The sequence below is a fragment of the Oncorhynchus clarkii genome, chromosome 18, assembly GCF_045791955.1.
Source record: "Oncorhynchus clarkii lewisi isolate Uvic-CL-2024 chromosome 18, UVic_Ocla_1.0, whole genome shotgun sequence".
Taxonomy (NCBI): domain Eukaryota; kingdom Metazoa; phylum Chordata; class Actinopteri; order Salmoniformes; family Salmonidae; genus Oncorhynchus; species Oncorhynchus clarkii.
The window spans coordinates 1072124-1096756 of NC_092164.1; the positions used below are offsets into that span (position 1 = coordinate 1072124).

Consider the following 24633-nt stretch of genomic DNA (forward strand, 5'->3'; position numbering starts at 1 on the left):
GTGCGGGCTATTCCACCTCGCCGCACTGGCAGGGCGACCGGGAGCATGCAACCAGGTAGGGTTGGGCAGGCTCGGTGCTTAAGAGCTCCAGTGCGCCTGCATGGTCCGTCTATCCGTCACCACCTCCACGTACCAGCCCTCCGGTGGCAGCCCCCCGCACCAGGCTGTCTCTCCGGCTCATCCTTACAGGTGCTCCCGCCTGTCCAGCGCTGCCTGAGCCTTCCTCCTCTCCAGCGCAGCCGGAGTCTCCCGCCTGTTCGGCGCTGCCAGAGCTCCCGCCCCTCAGTCCAGAGGCGCCAGAGCCCCTCAAACCAGAGCTTCCGCCCCTCTGTCCAGAGCTTCCACCCCTCTGTCCCGAGCTGCCCCTCTGTCTAGTGGGGTCATTTAGTGGGGTCGCCGTGGTTAGGAGGCCACGGAGGCGCACAATAATGCGGACTAAGACGATGGTGAAGTGGGGTCCGCGTCCCGCGCCAGAGTCCCGCGCCACCACCACGGACAGACGCCCACCCAGACCCTCCCCTATAGGTTAAGGTTTTGCGGCCGGAGTCCGCACCTTTGGGGGGGGGGGGGGGGTACTGTCACGTTCTGACCTTTACTTCCTTTGTTTTGTCATTATTTAGTATGGTCAGGGCGTGAGTTGGGGTGGGCAGTCTATGTTTGTTTTTCTATGATTTGGGTATTTCTATGTTTCGGCCTAGTATGGTTCTCAATCAGAGGCAGGTGTCATTAGTTGTCTCTGATTGAGAATCATACTTAGGTAGCCTGGGTTTCACTGTGTGTTTGTGGGTGATTGTTCCTGTCTCTGTGTTTGCACCAGATAGGGCTGTTTTGGGTTTTCCCACTTCTTGTTTTTGTTAGTTTGTTCATGTGAAGTGATTTATTAAACATGAATCAAAATAACCACGCTGCGCTTTGGTCCGCCTCTCCTTCACCTCAAGAGAACCGTTACAGTTAGTATATAGAGTTAGTATAGTTAGTATATATAGTTAGTATAGTTCGTGTAGATAGTGTATATATAGTTAGCATAGTTAGTATATATAGTTAGTGTAGTTAGTGTATATATAGTTAATATATATATATATATATAGTTAGTTTAGTCAGTATAGTTAGTATATATATATATATATATATAGTTATTATAGTTAGTATATATAGTCAGTGTATATATAGTTAGTAAAGCTAGTATATATAGGCAGTATAGTTAGTATACATATATAGTTAGTATAGTTAGTATATATATATATATATAGTTAGTGTATATATAGTTAGTATATTTCGTTAGTATATTTCGTTAGTATAGTTAGTATATGTAGTTAGTATAGTTCGTATATAGAGTTAGTATATGTAGTTAGTATAGTTAGTATATAGAGTTAGTATAGTTTGTATATATAGTTAGTGTAGTTAGCATATACAGTGGGGCAAAAAAGTATTTAGTCAGCCACCAATTGTGCAAGTTCTCCCACTTTAAGTTAAAAAAATGAGAGAGGCCTGTCATTTTCATCATAGGTACACTTCAACTATGACAGACAAATTAGAAAAAAAATCCCAAAAATCACATTGTATGATTTTTAATGAATTTATTTGCAAATTATGGTGGAAAATATGTATTTGGTCAATAACAAAAGTTTATCTCAATACTTTGTTATATACCCTTTGTTGGCAATGACAGAGGTCAAACATTTTCTGTAAGTCTTCACAAGGTTTTCACACACTGTTGCTGGTATTTTGGCCCATTCCTCCATGCAGATCTCCTCTAGGCAGTGATGTTTTGGGGCTGTTGGTGGGCAACACGGACTTTCAACTCCCTCCAAAGATTTTCTATGCTTCTTACGAAGCCACTCCTTCGTTGCTCGGGCGGTGTGTTTGGGATCATTGTCATGCTGAAAAACCCAGCCACATTTCATCTTCAATGCCCTTGCTGGGTTAGGGTTAGCATAACCCTAACCCTAACCCTAACCCTTGGTTTTCACTCAAAATCTCACGATACATGGCCCCATTCATTCTTTCCTTTACACGGATCAGTCGTCCTGGTCCCTTTGCAGAAAAACAGCCCCAAAGCATGATGTTTCCACCCCCATGCTTCACAGTAGGTATGGTGTTCTTTGGCTGCAACTCAGCATTCTTTGTCCTCCAAACACGACGAGTTGAGTTTTTACCAAAAAGTTCAATTTTGGTTTCATCTGACCATATGACATTCTCCCAATCTTCTTCTGGATCATCCAAATGCTCTCTAGCAAACTTCAGACGGTCCTGGACATGTACTGGCTTAAGCAGGGGGACACGTCTAGCACTGCAGGATTTGAGTCCCTGGCGGCGTAGTGTGTTACTGATGGTAGGCTTTGTTACTTTGGTCCCAGCTCTCTGCAGGTCATTCACTAGGTCCCCCCGTGTGGTTCTGGGATTTTTGCTCACCGTTCTTGTGATCAATTTGTCCCCACGGGGTGAGATCTTGCGTGGAGCCCCAAATCGAGGGAGATTATCAGTGGTCTTGTATGTCTTCCATTTCCTAGTAATTTCTCCCACAGTTGATTTCTTCAAACCAAGCTGCTTACCTATTGCAGATTCAATCTTCCCAGCCCTGTGCAGGTCTACAATTTTGTTTCGGGTGTCCTTTGACAGCTCTTTGGTCTTGGCCATAGTGGAGTTTGGAGTGTGACTGTTTGAGGTTGTGGACAGGTGTCTTTTATACTGATAACAAGTTCAAACAGGTGTCATTAATACAGGTAATGAGTGGAGGACAGAGGAGCCTCTTAAAGAAGGTCTGTGAGAGCCAGAAATCTTGCTTGTTTGTAGGTGACCAAATACTTATTTTCCACCATAATTTGCAAATAAATTCATAAAAAATCCTACAATGTGATTTTTCCCTCTCATTTTGTCTGTCATAGTTGAAGTGTACCTATGATGAAAATTACAGGCCTCTCTCATCTTTTTAAGTGGGAGAACTTGCACAATTGGTAGCTGACTAAATACTTTTTTGCCCCACTGTAAATATATATATATAGTTAGTATATATAGTTAGTATAGTTAGTAAATATAGTTAGTATAGTTAATATATATATATATATATATATAGTTAGTATATATAGTTAGTACATATAGTTAGTATATGGTTTATAGAGTTGGTATATGGTTTGTAGAGTTAGTATAGTTAATATATATATATATATATATATATATATATATATATATATATAGGTAGTATAGTTAATATATATATATATATAGTTAGTATAGTTAATATATATATATATATATATATATATATATATATATATATATAGTTAGTATATGGTTTATATAGTTAGTATATGGTTTATAGCGTTAGTATATGGTTTATAGCGTTAGTATATGGTTTATAGCGTTAGTATATGGTTTATATAGTTAGTATATGGTTTATATAGTTAGTATATATATATATATATATATATAGTTAGTATAGTTAATATATATATATATATATATAGTTAGTATAGTTAATATATATATATATATATATATATAGGTAGTATAGTTAGTATATATAGTTAGTATATGGTTTATATAGTTAGTATATATAGTTAGTATATATAGTTAGTATATGGTTTATATAGTTAGTATATGGTTTATATAGTTAGTATATGGTTTATATAGTTAGTATATGGTTTATATAGTTAGTATATATAGTTAGTATATATAGTTAGTATATATAGTTAGTATATGGTTTATATAGTTAGTATATGGTTTATATAGTTAGTATATATAGTTAGTATATGGTTTATATAGTTAGTATATGGTTTATTGAGTTAGTATATATAGTTAGTATATATAGTTAGTACATATAGTTAGTATATGGTTTATATAGTTAGTATATGGTATATATAGTTAGTATATGGTTTATATAGTTAGTATATATAGTTAGTATATGGTTTATATAGTTAGTATATGGTTTATATAGTTAGTATATGGTTTATATAGTTAGTATATGGTTTATTGAGTTAGTATATATAGTTAGTATATATAGTTAGTACATATAGTTAGTATATGGTTTATATAGTTAGTATATGGTTTATATAGTTAGTATATGGTTTATATAGTTAGTATATATAGTTAGTATATGGTTTATATAGTTAGTATATGGTTTATTGAGTTAGTATATATAGTTAGTATATATAGTTAGTATATATAGTTAGTATATGGTTTATAGAGTTAGTATATGGTTTGTATAGTTAGTCTATGGTTTATATAGTTAGTCTATGGTTTATAGAGTTAGTATATATAGTTAGTATATATATAGTATATATAGTTAGTATATGGTTAATATAGTTAGTATATGGTTTATATAGTTAGTATATATAGTTAGTATATATAGTTAGTACATATAGTTAGTATATATAGTTAGTATATGGTTTATATAGTTAGTATATATAGTTAGTATATATAGTTAGTACATATAGTTAGTATATATAGTTAGTACATATAGTTAGTATATGGTTTATAGAGTTAGTATATATAGTTAGTATATATAGTTAGTACATATAGTTAGTACATATAGTTAGTATATGGTTTATAGAGTTAGTATATATAGTTAGTATATATAGTTAGTACATATAGTTAGTATATATAGTTAGTACATATAGTTAGTATATGGTTTATAGAGTTAGTATATATAGTTAGTATATATAGTTAGTATATATAGTTAGTACATATAGTTAGTATATGGTTTATATAGTTAGTATATATAGTTAGTACATATAGTTAGTATATATAGTTAGTATATGGTTTATATAGTTAGTATATGGTTTATAGAGTTAGTATATTATATAGTTAGTATATATAGTTAGTATATGGTTTATATAGTTAGTATATGGTTTATATAGTTAGTATATGGTTTATATAGTTAGTATATATAGTTAGTATATATAGTTAGTACATATAGTTAGTATATGGTTTATAGAGTTAGTATATATAGTTAGTATATATAGTTAGTATATATAGTTAGTATATGGTTTATAGAGTTAGTATATGGTTTATATAGTTAGTCTATGGTTTATAGAGTTAGTATATGGTTTATATAGTTAGTATATATAGTTAGTATATATAGTTAGTATATGGTTTATAGAGTTAGTATATGGTTTGTATAGTTAGTATATGGTTTATATAGTTAGTATATATAGTTAGTATATATAGTTAGTATATGGTTTATATAGTTAGTAGATGGTTTATATAGTTAGTATATGGTTTATAGCATTAGTATATGGTTTATATAGTTAGTATATGGTTTATATAGTTAGTATATGGTTTATAGAGTTAGTATATATAGTTAGTATATGGTTTATAGAGTTAGTATATGGTTCATAGAGTTAGTATATGGTTTATATAGTTAGTATATGGTTTATAGAGTTAGTATATGGTTTGTATAGTTAGTATATGGTTTCTAGAGTTAGTACATATAGTTAGTATATGGTTTATAGCGTTAGTATATGGTTTCTAGAGTTAGTACATATAGTTAGTATATGGTTTATAGAGTTAGTATATGGTTCATAGAGTTAGTATATGGTTTATATAGTTAGTATATGGTTTATAGAGTTAGTATATGGTTTGTATAGTTAGTATAGTTTAAGTTGTTAGCATATAAAGATAGGGGAAGTGGCTCACCTGCATCTGATCTGGCTGCACCATGAGAATTCCCTGCGGAGGAGAAACAGCAGTTAGTTACGCATGTTCTTGGGTGTCTTTAATTCAGGTGAACATGTCCCATTCATTCTTTCCTTTACACGGATCAGTCGTCCTGGTCCCTTTGCAGAAAAACAGCCCCAAAGCATGATGTTTCCACCCCCATGCTTCACAGTAGGTATGGTGTTCTTTGGCTGCAACTCAGCATTCTTTGTCCTCCAAACATTGCTTGTTGCTCCCACAGTTGATTTCTTCAAACCAAGCTGCTTACCTATTGCAGATTCAATCTTCCTTAATTGTGTCTTTAATTCAGGTGAATTCAGGTGAACATGTCCCTGGGTGTCTTTAATTCAGGTGAACATGTCCTTGGGTGTCATTCATTCAGGTATACATGTCCTTGGGTGTCATTAATTCAGGTTAACATGTCCTTGGGTGTCATTAATTCAGGTAAACATGTCATTGGGTGTCATTAATTCAGGTAAACATGTCATTGGGTGTCATTAATTCAGGTAAACATGTCCTTGGGTGTCATTAATTCAGGTAAACATGTCCTTGGGTGTCATTAATTCAGGTAAACATGTCCTTGGGTGTCATTAAGTTAGGTAAACATGTCTTTGGGTGTCTTTAATTCAGGTAAACATGTCCTTGGGTGTCATTAATATTGAATTCAAATATCATTTGATCAATAGTAATAACCCTAACCCTTATATCATTGTTGTTTCTGAGGGTTGAATTACACGTACAAAGTTTCCGTCCATGGTGGTGGCCTGGAGGGTCCATCTGGAGCCCTGGGGAGGAGACACAGGAGTTTAGGAGGATCCCAACCGCCTTAAAATACTGTCAGTCTACTGCCAAGGTGTAGTCTGTGGTTCTATGGCACAGCTCAGTCTACTGCCAAGGTGTAGTCTGTGGTTCTATGGCACAGCTCAGTCTACTGCCAAGGTGTAGTCTGTGGTTCTATGGCACAGCTCAGTCTACTGCCAAGGTGTAGTCTGTGGTTCTATGGCACAGCTCAGTCTACTGCCAAGGTGTAGTCTGTGGTTCTATGGCACAGCTCAGTCTACTGCCAAGGTGTAGTCTGTGGTTCTATGGTACAGCTCAGTCTACTGCCAAGGTGTAGTCTGTGGTTCTATGGAACAGCTCAGTCTACTGCCAAGGTGTAGTCTGTGGTTCTATGGTACAGCTCAGTCTACTACCAAGGTGTAGTCTGTGGTCCTATGGCACAGCTCAGTCTACTGCCAAGGTGTAGTCTGTGGTTCTATGGAACAGCTCAGTCTACTGCCAAGGTGTAGTCTGTGGTTCTATGGAACAGCTCAGTCTACTGCCAAGGTGTAGTCTGTGGTTCTATGGTACAGCTCAGTCTACTGCCAAGGTGTAGTCTGTGGTCCTATGGCACAGCTCAGTCTACTGCCAAGGTGTAGTCTGTGGTTCTATGGAACAGCTCAGTCTACTGCCAAGGTGTAGTCTGTGGTTCTATGGTACAGCTCAGTCTACTGCCAAGGTGTAGTCTGTGGTCCTATGGCACAGCTCAGTCTACTGCCAAGGTGTAGTCTGTGGTTCTATGGTACAGCTCAGTCTACTACCAAGGTGTAGTCTGTGGTCCTATGGCACAGCTCTTGTGCACAAAGTATTTACAAAGTATCCTTAGGGGTTAGGGGTTAGGGTGAGTAGTCTTAGGGGTTAGGGTGAGTAGTCTTAGGGGTTAGGGCGAGTAGTCTTAGGGGTTAGGGGTTAGGGTGAGTAGGATTAGGGGTTAGGGTGAGTAGTATTAGGGGTTAGGGGTTAGGGTGAGTAGTCTTAGGGGTTAGGGTGAGTAGTCTTAGGGGTTAGGGTGAGTAGTCTTAGGGGTTAGGGTGAGTAGTCTTAGGGGTTATGGGTTGGGTTAGGGGTTAGGGTGAGTAGTCTTAGGGGTTAGGGTGAGTAGTCTTATGGGTTAGGGTGAGTAGTCTTAGGGGTTAGGGGTTAGGGTGAATAGTCTTAGTGGTTAGGGGTTAGGGGTTAGGGTGAATAGTCTTAGGGGTTAGGGTTTAGGGTGAGTAGTCTTAGGACTTAGGGGTTAGGGTGAGTAGTCTTAGGGGTTAGAGGTTAGGGGTTAGGGGTTAGGGTGAGTAGTATTAGGGGGTAGGGGTTAGGGTGAGTAGTCTCAGGGGTTAGGGTGAGTAGTCTTAGGGGTTAGGGTGAGCAGTCTTATGGGTTAGGGTGAGTAGTCTTAGGGGTTAGGGGTTAGGGTGAGTAGTCTTAGGGGTTAGGGGTTAGGGTGAGTAGTCTTAGGGGTTAGGGTGAGTAGTCTTAGGGGTTAGGGGTTAGGGTGAATAGTCTTAGGGGTTAGGGGTTAGGGTGAATAGTCTTAGGGGTTAGGGTTTATGGTGAGTAGTCTTAGGGGTTAGGGGTTAGGGTGAGTAGTCTTAGGGGTTAGGGTGAGTAGTCTTAGGGGTTAGGGTGAGTAGTCTTAGGGGTTAGGGGTTAGGGTGAGTAGTCTTAGGGGTTAGGGTGAGTAGTCTTAGGGGTTAGGGTGAGTAGTCTTAGGGGTTAGGGTGAGTAGTCTTAGGGGTTAGGGATTAGGGTGAATAGTCTTAGTGGTTAGGGGTTAGGGGTTAGGGTGAATAGTCTTAGGGGTTAGGGTTTAGGGTGAGTAGTCTTAGGACTTAGGGGTTAGGGTGAGTAGTCTTAGGGGTTAGGGGTTAGGGTGAGTAGTCTTTGGGGTTAGGGGTTAGAGTGAGTAGTCTTTGGGGTTAGGGATTAGGGTGAGTAGTCTTAGGGGTTAGGGGTTAGGGTGAGTAGTCTATGGGGTTAGGGGCTAGGGTGAGTAGTCTTAGGGGTTAGGGGTTAAGGGTTAGGGTGAGTAGTCTTTGGGGTTAGGGGTTAGGGTGAGTAGTCTAAGGGGTTAGGGGTTAGGGTGAGTTGTCTAAGGGGTTAGGGGTTAGGGTGAGTAGTCTAAGGGGTTAGGGGTTAGGGTGAGTAGTCTTAGGGGTTAGGGGTTATGGTGAGTAGTCTTAGGGGTTAGGGGTTAGGGTGAGTAGTATTAGGGGTTAGGGGTTAGGGTGAGTATTCTTAGGGGTTAGGGGTTAGGGTGAGTAGTCTTAGGGGTTAGGGGTTAGGTGGTAGGGTGAGTAGTCTTAGGGGTTAGGGGTTAGGGTGAGTAGTCTTAGGGGTTAGGGGTTAAGGTGAGTAGTATTATGGGTTAGGGGTTAGGGTGAGTAATCTTAGGAGTTAGGGGTTAGGGTGAGTAGCCTTAGGGGTTATGGGGTTAGGGGGTAGGGTGAGTAGTATTAGGGGTTAGGGGTTAGGGTGAGTAGTCTTAGGGGTTAGGGTGAGTAGTCTTAGGGGTTAGGGGTTAGGGGTTAGGGTGAGTAGTCTTAGGGGTTAAGGGTTAGGGTGAGCAGTCTTAGGGGTTAGGGGTTACGGTGAGTAGTCTTAGGGGTTAGGGTGAGTAGTCTTAGGGGTTAGGGGTTAGGCTGAGTAGTCTAAGGGGTTAGGGGTTAGGGTGAGTAGTCTTAGGGGTTAGGGTGAGTAGTATTATGGGTTAGGGGTTAAGGTGAGTAATCTTAGGGGTTAGGGGTTAGGCTGAGTAGCCTTAGGGGTTATGGGGTTAGGGGGTAGGGTGAGTAGTATTAGGGGTTAGGGGTTAGGGTGAGTAGTCTTAGGGGTTAGGGTGAGTAGTCTTAGGGGTTAGGGGTTAGGGGTTAGGGTGAGTAGTCTTAGGGGTTAGGGGTTAGGGTGAGTAGTCTATGGGGTTAGGGGCTAGGGTGAGTAGTCTTAGGGGTTAGGGGTTAAGGGTTAGGGTGAGTAGTCTTTGGGGTTAGGGGTTAGGGTGAGTAGTCTTAGGGGTTAGGGGTTAGGGTGAGTAGTCTATGGGGTTAGGGGCTAGGGTGAGTAGTCTTAGGGGTTAGGGGTTAAGGGTTAGGGTGAGTAGTCTTTGGGGTTAGGGGTTAGGGTGAGTAGTCTAAGGGGTTAGGGGTTAGGGTGAGTTGTCTAAGGGGTTAGGGGTTAGGGTGAGTAGTCTAAGGGGTTAGGGGTTAGGGTGAGTAGTCTTAGGGGTTAGGGGTTATGGTGAGTAGTCTTAGGGGTTAGGGGTTAGGGTGAGTAGTATTAGGGGTTAGGGGTTAGGGTGAGTATTCTTAGGGGTTAGGGGTTAGGGTGAGTAGTCTTAGGGGTTAGGGGTTAGGTGGTAGGGTGAGTAGTCTTAGGGGTTAGGGGTTAGGGTGAGTAGTCTTAGGGGTTAGGGGTTAAGGTGAGTAGTATTATGGGTTAGGGGTTAGGGTGAGTAATCTTAGGAGTTAGGGGTTAGGGTGAGTAGCCTTAGGGGTTATGGGGTTAGGGGGTAGGGTGAGTAGTATTAGGGGTTAGGGGTTAGGGTGAGTAGTCTTAGGGGTTAGGGTGAGTAGTCTTAGGGGTTAGGGGTTAGGGGTTAGGGTGAGTAGTCTTAGGGGTTAAGGGTTAGGGTGAGCAGTCTTAGGGGTTAGGGGTTACGGTGAGTAGTCTTAGGGGTTAGGGTGAGTAGTCTTAGGGGTTAGGGGTTAGGCTGAGTAGTCTAAGGGGTTAGGGGTTAGGGTGAGTAGTCTTAGGGGTTAGGGTGAGTAGTATTATGGGTTAGGGGTTAAGGTGAGTAATCTTAGGGGTTAGGGGTTAGGCTGAGTAGCCTTAGGGGTTATGGGGTTAGGGGGTAGGGTGAGTAGTATTAGGGGTTAGGGGTTAGGGTGAGTAGTCTTAGGGGTTAGGGTGAGTAGTCTTAGGGGTTAGGGGTTAGGGGTTAGGGTGAGTAGTCTTAGGGGTTAGGGGTTAGGGTGAGTAGTCTATGGGGTTAGGGGCTAGGGTGAGTAGTCTTAGGGGTTAGGGGTTAAGGGTTAGGGTGAGTAGTCTTTGGGGTTAGGGGTTAGGGTGAGTAGTCTAAGGGGTTAGGGGTTAGGGTGAGTTGTCTAAGGGGTCAGGGGTTAGGGTGAGTAGTCTAAGGGGTTAGGGGTTAGGGTGAGTAGTCTTAGGGGTTAGGGGTTATGGTGAGTAGTCTTAGGGGTTAGGGGTTAGGGTGAGTAGTATTAGGGGTTAGGGGTTAGGGTGAGTATTCTTAGGGGTCAGGGGTTAGGGTGAGTAGTCTTAGAGGTTAGGGGTTAGCTGGTAGGGTGAGTAGTCTTAGGGGTTAGGGGTTAGGGTGAGTAGTCTTAGGGGTTAGGGGTTAAGGTGAGTAGTATTATGGGTTAGGGGTTAGGGTGAGTAATCTTAGGGGTTAGGGGTTAGGGTGAGTAGCCTTAGGGGTTATGGGGTTAGGGGGTAGGGTGAGTAGTATTAGGGGTTAGGGGTTAGGGTGAGTAGTCTTAGGGGTTAGGGTGAGTAGTCTTAGGGGTTAGGGGTTAGGGGTTAGGGTGAGTAGTCTTAGGGGTTAAGGGTTAGGGTGAGCAGTCTTAGGGGTTAGGGGTTAGGGTGAGTAGTCTTAGGGGTTAGGGTGAGTAGTCTTAGGGGTTAGGGGTTAGGCTGAGTAGTCTAAGGGGTTAGGGGTTAGGGTGAGTAGTCTTAGGGGTTAGGGTGAGTAGTATTATGGGTTAGGGGTTAGGGTGAGTAATCTTAGGGGTTAGGGGTTAGGGTGAGTAGCCTTAGGGGTTATGGGGTTAGGGGGTAGGGTGAGTAGTATTAGGGGTTAGGGGTTAGGGTGAGTAGTCTTAGGGGTTAGGGTGAGTAGTCTTAGGGGTTAGGGGTTAGGGGTTAGGGTGAGTAGTCTTAGGGGTTAAGGGTTAGGGTGAGCAGTCTTAGGGGTTAGGGGTTAGGGTGAGTAGTCTTAGGGGTTAGGGTGAGTAGTCTTAGGGGTTAGGGGTTAGGCTGAGTAGTCTAAGGGGTTAGGGGTTAGGGTGAGTAGTCTTAGGGGTTAGGGTGAGTAGTCTTAGGGGTTAGGGTGAGTAGTCTTAGGGGTTAGGGTGAGTAGTCTTAGGGGTTAGGGATTAGGGTGAATAGTCTTAGTGGTTAGGGGTTAGGGGTTAGGGTGAATAGTCTTAGGGGTTAGGGTTTAGGGTGAGTAGTCTTAGGACTTAGGGGTTAGGGTGAGTAGTCTTAGGGGTTAGGGGTTAGGGTGAGTAGTCTTAGGGGTTAGGGGTTAGGGGTTAGGGTGAGTAGTCTTAGGGGTTAAGGGTTAGGGTGAGCAGTCTTAGGGGTTAGGGGTTAGGGTGAGTAGTCTTAGGGGTTAGGGTGAGTAGTCTTAGGGGTTAGGGGTTAGGGTGAGTAGTCTAAGGGGTTAGGGGTTAGGGTGAGTAGTCTTAGGAGTTAGGGGTTGGGGTGAGTAATCTTAGGGGTTAGGGTGAGTAGTCTTAGGGGTTAGGGGTTAGGGTGAGTAGTCTTAGGGGTTAGGGGTTAGGGTGAGTAGTCTTAGGGGTTAGGGATTAGGGTGAGTAGTCTTAGGTGTTAGGGGTTAGGGTGAGTAGTCTAAGGGGTTAGGGGTTAGGGTGAGTAGTCTTAGGGGTTAGGGGTTAGGGGTTAGGGTGAGTAATCTTAGGGGTTAGGGGTTAGGGTGAGTAGTCTTAGGAGTTAGTGGTTAGGGTGAATAGTCTTAGGGGTTAGGGGTTAGGGAGAATAGTCTTAGGAGTTAGGGGTTAGGGTGAGTAATCTTAGGGGTTAGGGGTTAGGGTGAGTAGTCTTAGGGGTTAGAGGTTAGGGGTTAGGGTGAGTAGTCTTAGAGGTTAGGGTGAGTAGTCTTAGGGGTTAGAGTGAGTAGTCTTAGGGGTTAGGGGTTAGGGTGGGTAGTATTAGGGGTTAGGGCTTAGGGTGAGTAGTCTTAGGGGTTAGGGGTTAGGGGTTAGGGTGAGTGGTCTTAGGGGTTAGGGGTTAGGGGTTAGGGTGAGTAGTCTTAGGGGTTAAGGGTTAGGTTGAGCAGTCTTAGGGGTTAGGGGTTAGGGTGAGTAGTCTTAGGGGTTAGGGTGAGTAGTCTTAGGGGTTAGGGGTTAGGGTGAGTAGATTTAGGGGTTAGGGGTTAGGGTGAGTAGTCTTAGGGGTTAGGGGTTAGGGGTTAGGGTGAGTAGTCTTAGGGGTTAGGGTGAGTAGTTTTAGGGGTTAGGGGTTAGGGTGAATAGTCTTAGGGGTTAGGGTTTAGGGTGAGTAGTCTTAGGGGTTAGGGATTAGGGTGAGTAGTCTTCTGGGTTAGGGGTTAGGGTGAGTAGTCTTAGCGGTTAGGGGTTAGGGTGAGTAGTATTAGGGGCTAGGGGTTAGGGTGAGTAGTCTTAGGGGTTAGGGTGAGTAGTCTTAGTGGTTAGGGTGAGTAGTCTTAGGGGTTAGGGTGAGTAGTCTTAGGGGTTAGGGGTTAGGGTGAGCAGTCTTAGGGGTTAGGGGTTAGGGTGAGTAGTCTTAGGGGTTAGGGGTTAGGGTGAGTAGTCTTAGGGGTTAGGGTGAGTAGTCTTAGGGGTTATGGGTTGGGTTAGGGGTTAGGGTGAGTAGTCTTAGGGGTTAGGGTGAGTAGTCTTATGGGTTAGGGTGAGTAGTCTTAGGGGTTAGGGGTTAGGGTGAATAGTCTTAGTGGTTAGGGGTTAGGGGTTAGGGTGAATAGTCTTAGGGGTTAGGGTTTAGGGTGAGTAGTCTTAGGACTTAGGGGTTAGGGTGAGTAGTCTTAGGGGTTAGAGGTTAGGGGTTAGGGGTTAGGGTGAGTAGTATTAGGGGGTAGGGGTTAGGGTGAGTAGTCTCAGGGGTTAGGGTGAGTAGTCTTAGGGGTTAGGGTGAGCAGTCTTATGGGTTAGGGTGAGTAGTCTTATGGGTTAGGGGTTAGGGTGAGTAGTCTTAGGGGTTAGGGGTTAGGGTGAGTAGTCTTAGGGGTTAGGGTGAGTAGTCTTAGGGGTTAGGGGTTAGGGTGAATAGTCTTAGGGGTTAGGGGTTAGGGTGAATAGTCTTAGGGGTTAGGGTTTATGGTGAGTAGTCTTAGGGGTTAGGGGTTAGGGTGAGTAGTCTTAGGGGTTAGGGTGAGTAGTCTTAGGGGTTAGGGTGAGTAGTCTTAGGGGTTAGGGGTTAGGGTGAGTAGTCTTAGGGGTTAGGGTGAGTAGTCTTAGGGGTTAGGGTGAGTAGTCTTAGGGGTTAGGGTGAGTAGTCTTAGGGGTTAGGGATTAGGGTGAATAGTCTTAGTGGTTAGGGGTTAGGATTTAGGGTGAATAGTCTTAGGGGTTAGGGTTTAGGGTGAGTAGTCTTAGGACTTAGGGGTTAGGGTGAGTAGTCTTAGGGGTTAGGGGTTAGGGTGAGTAGTCTTTGGGGTTAGGGGTTAGAGTGAGTAGTCTTTGGGGTTAGGGATTAGGGTGAGTAGTCTTAGGGGTTAGGGGTTAGGGTGAGTAGTCTATGGGGTTAGGGGCTAGGGTGAGTAGTCTTAGGGGTTAGGGGTTAAGGGTTAGGGTGAGTAGTCTTTGGGGTTAGGGGTTAGGGTGAGTAGTCTAAGGGGTTAGGGGTTAGGGTGAGTTGTCTAAGGGGTTAGGGGTTAGGGTGAGTAGTCTAAGGGGTTAGGGGTTAGGGTGAGTAGTCTTAGGGGTTAGGGGTTATGGTGAGTAGTCTTAGGGGTTAGGGGTTAGGGTGAGTAGTATTAGGGGTTAGGGGTTAGGGTGAGTATTCTTAGGGGTTAGGGGTTAGGGTGAGTAGTCTTAGGGGTTAGGGGTTAGGTGGTAGGGTGAGTAGTCTTAGGGGTTAGGGGTTAGGGTGAGTAGTCTTAGGGGTTAGGGGTTAAGGTGAGTAGTATTATGGGTTAGGGGTTAGGGTGAGTTATCTTAGGGGTTAGGGGTTAGGGTGAGTAGCCTTAGGGGTTATGGGGTTAGGGGGTAGGGTGAGTAGTATTAGGGGTTAGGGGTTAGGGTGAGTAGTCTTAGGGGTTAGGGTGAGTAGTCTTAGGGGTTAGGGGTTAGGGGTTAGGGTGAGTAGTCTTAGGGGTTAAGGGTTAGGGTGAGCAGTCTTAGGGGTTAGGGGTTACGGTGAGTAGTCTTAGGGGTTAGGGTGAGTAGTCTTAGGGGTTAGGGGTTAGGCTGAGTAGTCTAAGGGGTTAGGGGTTAGGGTGAGTAGTCTTAGGGGTTAGGGTGAGTAGTATTATGGGTTAGGGGTTAAGGTGAGTAATCTTAGGGGTTAGGGGTTAGGCTGAGTAGCCTTAGGGGTTATGGGGTTAGGGGGTAGGGTGAGTAGTATTAGGGGTTAGGGGTTAGGGTGAGTAGTCTTAGGGGTTAGGGTGAGTAGTCTTAGGGGTTAGGGGTTAGGGGTTAGGGTTAGTAGTCTTAGGGGTTAGGGTGAGTAGTCTATGGGGTTAGGGGCTAGGGTGAGTAGTCTTAGGGGTTAGGGGTTAAGGGTTAGGGTGAGTAGTCTTTGGGGTTAGGGGTTAGGGTGAGTAGTCTAAGGGGTTAGGGGTTAGGGTGAGTTGTCTAAGGGGTTAGGGGTTAGGGTGAGTAGTCTAAGGGGTTAGGGGTTAGGGTGAGTAGTCTTAGGGGTTAGGGGTTATGGTGAGTAGTCTTAGGGGTTAGGGGTTAGGGTGAGTAGTATTAGGGGTTAGGGGTTAGGGTGAGTATTCTTAGGGGTTAGGGGTTAGGGTGAGTAGTCTTAGGGGTTAGGGGTTAGGTGGTAGGGTGAGTAGTCTTAGGGGTTAGGGGTTAGGGTGAGTAGTCTTAGGGGTTAGGGGTTAAGGTGAGTAGTATTATGGGTTAGGGGTTAGGGTGAGTAATCTTAGGGGTTAGGGGTTAGGGTGAGTAGCCTTAGGGGTTATGGGGTTAGGGGGTAGGGTGAGTAGTATTAGGGGTTAGGGGTTAGGGTGAGTAGTCTTAGGGGTTAGGGTGAGTAGTCTTAGGGGTTAGGGGTTAGGGGTTAGGGTGAGTAGTCTTAGGGGTTAAGGGTTAGGGTGAGCAGTCTTAGGGGTTAGGGGTTAGGGTGAGTAGTCTTAGGGGTTAGGGTGAGTAGTCTTAGGGGTTAGGGGTTAGGCTGAGTAGTCTAAGGGGTTAGGGGTTAGGGTGAGTAGTCTTAGGGGTTAGGGTGAGTAGTATTATGGGTTAGGGGTTAGGGTGAGTAATCTTAGGGGTTAGGGGTTAGGGTGAGTAGCCTTAGGGGTTATGGGGTTAGGGGGTAGGGTGAGTAGTATTAGGGGTTAGGGGTTAGGGTGAGTAGTCTTAGGGGTTAGGGTGAGTAGTCTTAGGGGTTAGGGGTTAGGGGTTAGGGTGAGTAGTCTTAGGGGTTAAGGGTTAGGGTGAGCAGTCTTAGGGGTTAGGGGTTAGGGTGAGTAGTCTTAGGGGTTAGGGTGAGTAGTCTTAGGGGTTAGGGGTTAGGCTGAGTAGTCTAAGGGGTTAGGGGTTAGGGTGAGTAGTCTTAGGGGTTAGGGTGAGTAGTCTTAGGGGTTAGGGTGAGTAGTCTTAGGGGTTAGGGTGAGTAGTCTTAGGGGTTAGGGATTAGGGTGAATAGTCTTAGTGGTTAGGGGTTAGGGGTTAGGGTGAATAGTCTTAGGGGTTAGGGTTTAGGGTGAGTAGTCTTAGGACTTAGGGGTTAGGGTGAGTAGTCTTAGGGGTTAGGGGTTAGGGTGAGTAGTCTTAGGGGTTAGGGGTTAGGGGTTAGGGTGAGTAGTCTTAGGGGTTAAGGGTTAGGGTGAGCAGTCTTAGGGGTTAGGGGTTAGGGTGAGTAGTCTTAGGGGTTAGGGTGAGTAGTCTTAGGGGTTAGGGGTTAGGGTGAGTAGTCTAAGGGGTTAGGGGTTAGGGTGAGTAGTCTTAGGAGTTAGGGGTTGGGGTGAGTAATCTTAGGGGTTAGGGTGAGTAGTCTTAGGGGTTAGGGGTTAGGGTGAGTAGTCTTAGGGGTTAGGGGTTAGGGTGAGTAGTCTTAGGGGTTAGGGATTAGGGTGAGTAGTCTTAGGTGTTAGGGGTTAGGGTGAGTAGTCTAAGGGGTTAGGGGTTAGGGTGAGTAGTCTTAGGGGTTAGGGGTTAGGGGTTAGGGTGAGTAATCTTAGGGGTTAGGGGTTAGGGTGAGTAGTCTTAGGAGTTAGTGGTTAGGGTGAATAGTCTTAGGGGTTAGGGGTTAGGGAGAATAGTCTTAGGAGTTAGGGGTTAGGGTGAGTAATCTTAGGGGTTAGGGGTTAGGGTGAGTAGTCTTAGGGGTTAGAGGTTAGGGGTTAGGGTGAGTAGTCTTAGAGGTTAGGGTGAGTAGTCTTAGGGGTTAGAGTGAGTAGTCTTAGGGGTTAGGGGTTAGGGTGGGTAGTATTAGGGGTTAGGGGTTAGGGGTTAGGGTGAGTGGTCTTAGGGGTTAGGGGTTAGGGGTTAGGTTGAGTAGTCTTAGGGGTTAAGGGTTAGGGTGAGCAGTCTTAGGGGTTAGGGGTTAGGGTGAGTAGTCTTAGGGGTTAGGGTGAGTAGTCTTAGGGGTTAGGGGTTAGGGTGAGTAGATTTAGGGGTTAGGGGTTAGGGTGAGTAGTCTTAGGGGTTAGGGGTTAGGGGTTAGGGTGAGTAGTCTTAGGGGTTAGGGTGAGTAGTTTTAGGGGTTAGGGGTTAGGGTGAATAGTCTTAGGGGTTATGGTTTAGGGTGAGTAGTCTTAGGGGTTAGGGATTAGGGTGAGTAGTCTTCTGGGTTAGGGGTTAGGGTGAGTAGTCTTAGCGGTTAGGGGTTAGGGTGAGTAGTATTAGGGGCTAGGGGTTAGGGTGAGTAGTCTTAGGGGTTAGGGTGAGTAGTCTTAGTGGTTAGGGTGAGTAGTCTTAGGGGTTAGGGTGAGTAGTCTTAGGGGTTAGGGGTTAGGGTGAGTAGTCTTAGGGGTTAGGGGTTAGGGTGAGTAGTCTTAGGGGTTAGGGGTTAGGGTGAGTAGTCTTAGGGGTTAGGGTGAGTAGTCTTAGGGGTTAGGGTGAGTAGTCTTAGGGGTTAGGGGTTAGGGTGAGTAGTCTTAGGGGTTAGGGTGAGTAGTCTTAGGGGTTAGGGTGAGTAGTCTTAGGGGTTAGGGTGAGTAGTCTTAGGGGTTATGGATTAGGGTGAATAGTCTTAGTGGTTAAGGGTTAGGGGTTAGGGTTTAGGGTGAGTAGTCTTAGGACTTAGGGGTTAGGGTGAGTAGTCTTAGGGGTTAGGGGTTAGGGTGAGTAGTCTTTGGGGTTAGGGGTTAGATTGAGTAGTCTTTGGGGTTAGGGATTAGGGTGAGTAGTCTTAGGGGTTAGGGGTTAGGGTGAGTAGTCTATGGGGTTAGGGGCTAGGGTGAGTAGTCTTAGGGGTTAGGGGTTAAGGGTTAGGGTGAGTAGTCTTTGGGGTTAGGGGTTAGGGTGAGTAGTCTAAGGGGTTAGGGGTTAGGGTGAGTTGTCTAAGGGGTTAGGGGTTAGGGTGAGTAGTCTAAGGGGTTAGGGGTTAGGGTGAGTAGTCTTAGGGGTTAGGGGTCATGGTGAGTAGTCTTAGGGGTTAGGGGTTAGGGTGAGTAGTATTAGGGGTTAGGGGTTAGGGTGAGTGTTCTTAGGTGTTAGGGGTTAGGGTGAGTAGTCTTAGGGGTTAGGGGTTAGGGGGTAGGGTGAGTAGTCTTAGGGGTTAGGGGTTAGGGTGAGTAGTCTTAGGGGTTAGGGGTTAAGGTGAGTAGTAATATGGGTTAGGGGTTAGGGTGAGTAATCTTAGGGGTTAGGGGTTAGGGTGAGTAGCCTTAGGGGTTATGGGGTTAGGGGGTAGGGTGAGTAGTATTAGAGGTTAGGGGTTAGGGTGAGTAGTCTTAGGGGTTAGGGTGATTAGTCTTAGGGGTTAGGGGTTAGGGGTTAGGGTGAGTAGTCTTAGGGGTTAGGGTGAGTAGTCTTAGGGGTTAGGGGTTAGGGTGAGTAGTCTAAGGGGTTAGGGGTTAGGGTGAGTAGTCTTAGGGGTGAGGGTGAGTAGTCTTAGGGGTTAGGGTGAGTAGTCTTAGGGGTTAGGGTGAGTAGTCTTAGGGGTTAGGGATTAGGGTGAATAGTCTTAGTGGTTAGGGGTTAGGGGTTAGGGTGAATAGTCTTAGGGGTTAGGGGTTAGGGTGAGTAGTCTTAGGACTTAGGGTTTAGGGTGAGTAGTCTTAGGGGTTAGGGGTTAGGGTGAGTAGTCTTAGGGGTTAGGGGTTAGGGTGAGTAGTCTTAGGGGTTAAGGGTTAGGGTGAGCAGTCTTAGGGGTTAGGGGTTAGGGTGAGTAGTCTTAGGGGTTAGGGTGAGTAGTCTTAGGGGTTAGGGGTTAGGGTGAGTAGTCTTAGGGGTTAGGGGTTAGGGTGAGTAGTCTTAGGGGTTAGGGGTTAGGGGTTAGGGTGAGTAGTCTTAGGGGTTAGGATGAGTAGTTTTAGGGGTTAGGGGTTAGGGTGAGTAGTCTTAGGGGTTAGGGGTTAGGGTGAGTAGTCTTAGGGGTTAGGGGTTAGGGTGAGTAGTCTTAGGGGTTAGGGGTTAGGGTTTAGGGTGAGTAGTCTTAGGGGTTAGGGATTAGGGTGAGTAGTCTTCTGGGTTAGGGGTTAGGGTGAGTAGTCTTAGTGGTTAGGGGTTAGGGTGAGTAGTATTAGGGGCTAGGGGTTAGGGTGAGTAGTCTTAGGGGTTAGGGTGAGTAGTCTTAGGGGTTAGGGTGAGTAGTCTTAGGGGTTAGGGTGAGTAGTCTTAGGGGTTAGGGGTTAGGGTGAGTAGTCTTAGGGGTTAGGGGTTAGGGTGAGTAGTCTTAGGGGTTAGGGGTTAGGGTGAGTAGTCTTAGGGGTTAGGGTGAGTAGTCTTAGGGGTTAGGGTGAGTAAGGGGTTAGGGGTTAGGGTGAGTAGTCTTAGGGGTTAGGGTGAGTAGTCTTAGGGGTTAGGGTGAGTAGTCTTAGGGGTTAGGGATTAGGGTGAATAGTCTTAGTGGTTAGGGGTTAGGGGTTAGGGTGAATAGTCTTAGGGGTTAGGGTTTAGGGTGAGTAGTCTTAGGACTTAGGGGTTAGGGTGAGTAGTCTTAGGGGTTAGGGGTTAGGGTGAGTAGTCTTTGGGGTTAGGGGTTAGAGTGAGTAGTCTTTGGGGTTAGGGATTAGGGTGAGTAGTCTTAGGGGTTAGGGGTTAGGGTGAGTAGTCTATGGGGTTAGGGGCTAGGGTGAGTAGTCTTAGGGGTTAGGGGTTAAGGGTTAGGGTGAGTAGTCTTTGGGGTTAGGGGTTAGGGCGAGTAGTCTAAGGGGTTAGGGGTTAGGGTGAGTTGTCTAAGGGGTTAGGGGTTAGGGTGAGTAGTCTAAGGGGTTAGGGGTTAGGGGAGTAGTCTTAGGGGTTAGGGGTTATGGTGAGTAGTCTTAGGGGTTAAAGGTTAGGGTGAGTAGTATTAGGGGTTAGGGGTTAGGGTGAGTATTCTTAGGGGTTAGGGGTTAGGGTGAGTAGTCTTAGGGGTTAGGGGTTAGGGGGTAGGGTGAGTAGTCTTAGGGGTTAGGGGTTAGGGTGAGTAGTCTTAGGGGTTAGGGGTTAAGGTGAGTAGTAATATGGGTTAGGGGTTAGGGTGAGTAATCTTAGGGGTTAGGGGTTAGGGTGAGTAGCCTTAGGGGTTATGGGGTTAGGGGGTAGGGTGAGTAGTATTAGGGGTTAGGGGTTAGGGTGAGTAGTCTTAGGGGTTAGGGTGAGTAGCCTTAGGGGTTATGGGGTTAGGGGGTAGGGTGAGTAGTATTAGGGGTTAGGGGTTAGGGTGAGTAGTCTTAGGGGTTAAGGGTTAGGGTGAGCAGTCTTAGGGGTTAGGGGTTAGGGTGAGTAGTCTTAGGGTTAGGGTGAGTAGTCTTAGGGGTTAGGGGTTAGGGTGAGTAGTCTAAGGGGTTAGGGGTTAGGGTGAGTAGTCTTAGGGGTGAGGGTGAGTTGTCTTAGGGGTGAGGGTGAGTAGTCTTAGGGGTTAGGGTGAGTAGTCTTAGGGGTTATGGTGAGTAGTCTTAGGGGTTAGGGATTAGGGTGAATAGTCTTAGTGGTTAGGGGTTAGGGGTTAGGGTGAATAGTCTTAGGGGTTAGGGTTTAGGGTGAGTAGTCTTAGGACTTAGGGGTTAGGGTGAGTAGTCTTAAGGGTTAGGGGTTAGGGTGAGTAGTCTTAGGGGTTAGGGGTTAGGGGTTAGGGTGAGTAGTCTTAGGGGTTAGGGTGAGTAGTCTTAGGGGTTAGGGATTAGGGTGAATAGTCTTAGTGGTTAGGGGTTAGGGGTTAGGGTGAATAGTCTTAGGGGTTAGGGTTTAGGGTGAGTAGTCTTAGGACTTAGGGGTTAGGGTGAGTAGTCTTAGGGGTTAGGGGTTAGGGTGAGTAGTCTTTGGGATTAGGGGTTAGAGTGAGTAGTCTTTGGGGTTAGGGATTAGGTTGATTAGTTTTAGCGGTTAGGGGTTAGGGTGAGTAGTCTATGGGGTTAGGGGCTAGGGTGAGTAGTCTTAGGGGTTAGGGGTTAAGGGTTAGGGTGAGTAGTCTTTGGGGTTAGGGGCTAGGGTGAGTAGTCTTAGGGGTTAGGGGTTAAGGGTTAGGGTGAGTAGTCTTTGGGGTTAGGGGTTAGGGTGAGTAGTCTAAGGGGTTAGGGGTTAGGGTGAGTTGTCTAAGGGGTTAGGGGTTAGGGTGAGTAGTCTAAGGGGTTAGGGGTTAGGGTGAGTAGTCTTAGGGGTTATGGGTTATGGTGAGTAGTCTTAGGGGTTAGGGGTTATGGTGAGTAGTCTTAGGGGTTAGGGGTTAGAGTGAGTAGTCTTTGGGGTTAGGGATTAGGGTGAGTAGTCTTAGGGGTTAGGGGTTAGGGTGAGTAGTCTATGGGGTTAGGGGCTAGGGTGAGTAGTCTTAGGGGTTAGGGGTTAAGGGTTATTGTGAGTAGTCTTTGGGGTTAGGGGTTAGGGTGAGTAGTCTAAGGGGTTAGGGGTTAGGGTGAGTTGTCTAAGGGGTTAGGGGTTAGGGTGAGTAGTCTTAGGGGTTAGGGGTTATGGTGAGTAGTCTTAGGGGTTAGGGGTTAGGGTGAGTAGTATTAGGGGTTAGGGGTTAGGGTGAATATTCTTAGGGGTTAGGGGTTAGGGTGAGTAGTCTTAGGGGTTAGGGGTTAGGGGTTAGGGTGAGTAGTCTTAGGGGTTAAGGGTTAGGGTGAGCAGTCTTAGGGGTTAGGGGTTAGGGTGAGTAGTCTTAGGGTTAGGGTGAGTAGTCTTAGGGGTTAGGGGTTAGGGTGAGTAGTCTAAGGGGTTAGGGGTTAGGGTGAGTAGTCTTAGGGGTGAGGGTGAGTAGTCTTAGGGGTGAGGGTGAGTAGTCTTAGGGGTTAGGGTGAGTAGTCTTAGGGGTTAGGGTGAGTAGTCTTAGGGGTTAGGGATTTTGGTGAATAGTCTTAGTGGTTAGGGGTTAGGGGTTAGGGTGAATAGTCTTAGGGGTTAGGGTTTAGGGTGAGTAGTCTTAGGACTTAGGGGTTAGGGTGAGTAGTCTTAAGGGTTAGGGGTTAGGGTGAGTAGTCTTAGGGGTTAGGGGTTAGGGGTTAGGGTGAGTAGTCTTAGGGGTTAGGGTGAGTAGTCTTAGGGGTTAGGGATTAGGGTGAATAGTCTTAGTGGTTAGGGGTTAGGGGTTAGGGGGAATAGTCTTAGGGGTTAGGGTTTAGGGTGAGTAGTCTTAGGACTTAGGGGTTAGGGTGAGTAGTCTTAGGGGTTAGGGGTTAGGGTGAGTAGTCTTTGGGGTTAGGGGTTAGAGTGAGTAGTCTTTGGGGTTAGGGATTAGGTTGATTAGTCTTAGCGGTTAGGGGTTAGGGTGAGTAGTCTATGGGGTTAGGGGCTAGGGTGAGTAGTCTTAGGGGTTAGGGGTTAAGGGTTAGGGTGAGTAGTCTTTGGGGTTAGGGGCTAGGGTGAGTAGTCTTAGGGGTTAGGGGTTAAGGGTTAGGGTGAGTAGTCTTTGGGGTTAGGGGTTAGGGTGAGTAGTCTAAGGGGTTAGGGGTTAGGGTGAGTTGTCTAAGGGGTTAGGGGTTAGGGTGAGTAGTCTAAGGGGTTAGGGGTTAGGGTGAGTAGTCTTAGGGGTTAGGGGTTATGGTGAGTAGTCTTAGGGGTTAGGGGTTAGAGTGAGTAGTCTTTGGGGTTAGGGATTAGGGTGAGTAGTCTTAGGGGTTAGGGGTTAGGGTGAGTAGTCTATGGGGTTAGGGGCTAGGGTGAGTAGTCTTAGGGGTTAGGGGTTAAGGGTTAGGGTGAGTAGTCTTTGGGGTTAGGGGTTAGGGTGAGTAGTCTAAGGGGTTAGGGGTTAGGGTGAGTTGTCTAAGGGGTTAGGGGTTAGGGTGAGTAGTCTTAGGGGTTAGGGGTTAGGGTGAGTAGTCTTAGGGGTTAGGGTGAGTAGTATTAGGGGTTAGGGGTTAGGGTGAATATTCTTAGGGGTTAGGGGTTAGGGTGAGTAGTCTTAGGGGTTAGGGGTTAGGGGTTAGGGTGAGTAGTCTTAGGGGTTAAGGGTTAGGGTGAGCAGTCTTAGGGGTTAGGGGTTAGGGTGAGTAGTCTTAGGGTTAGGGTGAGTAGTCTTAGGGGTTAGGGGTTAGGGTGAGTAGTCTAAGGGGTTAGGGGTTAGGGTGAGTAGTCTTAGGGGTGAGGGTGAGTAGTCTTAGGGGTGAGGGTGAGTAGTCTTAGGGGTTAGGGTGAGTAGTCTTAGGGGTTAGGGTGAGTAGTCTTAGGGGTTAGGGATTAGGGTGAATAGTCTTAGTGGTTAGGGGTTAGGGGTTAGGGTGAATAGTCTTAGGGGTTAGGGTTTAGGGTGAGTAGTCTTAGGACTTAGGGGTTAGGGTGAGTAGTCTTAAGGGTTAGGGGTTAGGGTGAGTAGTCTTAGGGGTTAGGGGTTAGGGGTTAGGGTGAGTAGTCTTAGGGGTTAGGGATTAGGGTGAATAGTCTTAGTGGTTAGGGGTTAGGGGTTAGGGTGAATAGTCTTAGGGGTTAGGGTTTAGGGTGAGTAGTCTTAGGACTTAGGGGTTAGGGTGAGTAGTCTTAGGGGTTAGGGGTTAGGGTGAGTAGTCTTTGGGGTTAGGGGTTAGAGTGAGTAGTCTTTGGGGTTAGGGATTAGGTTGATTAGTCTTAGCGGTTAGGGGTTAGGGTGAGTAGTCTATGGGGTTAGGGGCTAGGGTGAGTAGTCTTAGGGGTTAGGGGTTAAGGGTTAGGGTGAGTAGTCTTTGGGGTTAGGGGCTAGGGTGAGTAGTCTTAGGGGTTAGGGGTTAAGGGTTAGGGTGAGTAGTCTTTGGGGTTAGGGGTTAGGGTGAGTAGTCTAAGGGGTTAGGGGTTAGGGTGAGTTGTCTAAGGGGTTAGGGGTTAGGGTGAGTAGTCTAAGGGGTTAGGGGTTAGGGTGAGTAGTCTTAGGGGTTAGGGGTTATGGTGAGTAGTCTTAGGGGTTAGGGGTTATGGTGAGTAGTCTTAGGGGTTAGGGGTTAGAGTGAGTAGTCTTTGGGGTTAGGGGTTAGGGTGAGTAGTCTTAGGGGTTAGGGGTTAGGGTGAGTAGTCTATGGGGTTAGGGGCTAGGGTGAGTAGTCTTAGGGGTTAGGGGTTAAGGGTTAGGGTGAGTAGTCTTTGGGATTAGGGGTTAGGGTGAGTAGTCTAAGGGGTTAGGGGTTAGGGTGAGTTGTCTAAGGGGTTAGGGGTTAGGGTGAGTAGTCTTAGGGGTTAGGGGTTATGGTGAGTAGTCTTAGGGGTCAGGGGTTAGGGTGAGTAGTATTAGGGGTTAGGGGTTAGGGTGAATATTCTTAGGGGTTAGGGGTTAGGGTGTGTAGTCTTAGGGGTTAGGGGTTAGGGGGTAGGGTGAGTAGTCTTAGGGGTTAGGGGTTAGGGTGAGTAGTCTTAGGGGTTAGGGGTTAAGGTGAGTAGTAATATGGGTTAGGGGTTAGGGTGAGTAGTCTTAGGGGTTAGGGGTTAGGGTGAGTAGCCTTAGGGGTTATGGGTTAGGGTGAGTAGTCTTAGGGGTTAGGGTGAGTAGTCTTAGGGGTTAGGGGTTAGGGGTTAGGGTGAGTAGTCTTAGGGGTTAAGGGTTAGGGTGAGCAGTCTTAGGGGTTAGGGGTTAGGGTGAGTAGTCTTAGGGGTTAGGGTGAGTAGTCTTAGGGGTTAGGGGTTAGGGTGAGTAGTCTAAGGGGTTAGGGGATAGGGTGAGTAGTCTTAGGGGTGAGGGTGAGTAGTCTTAGGGGTTAGGGTGAGT

The 24633-nt window shown here is 45.8% G+C and overlaps 1 protein-coding gene across 1 annotated transcript in view; it reads right to left on the minus strand.

Annotated features, from left to right (window-relative positions):
• Positions 1-24633, minus strand: part of LOC139372236 (solute carrier family 15 member 1-like) — a 68272-nt gene that overhangs the window by 21974 nt on the left and 21665 nt on the right. The window contains exons 11-12 of the mRNA XM_071111997.1: positions 6396-6440; positions 5635-5667 (exon numbers count right to left, since the gene is read on the minus strand). Coding sequence (XP_070968098.1) covers positions 5635-5667; positions 6396-6440 — 78 coding nt within the window. The remainder of the gene's footprint in view (positions 1-5634; positions 5668-6395; positions 6441-24633) is intronic.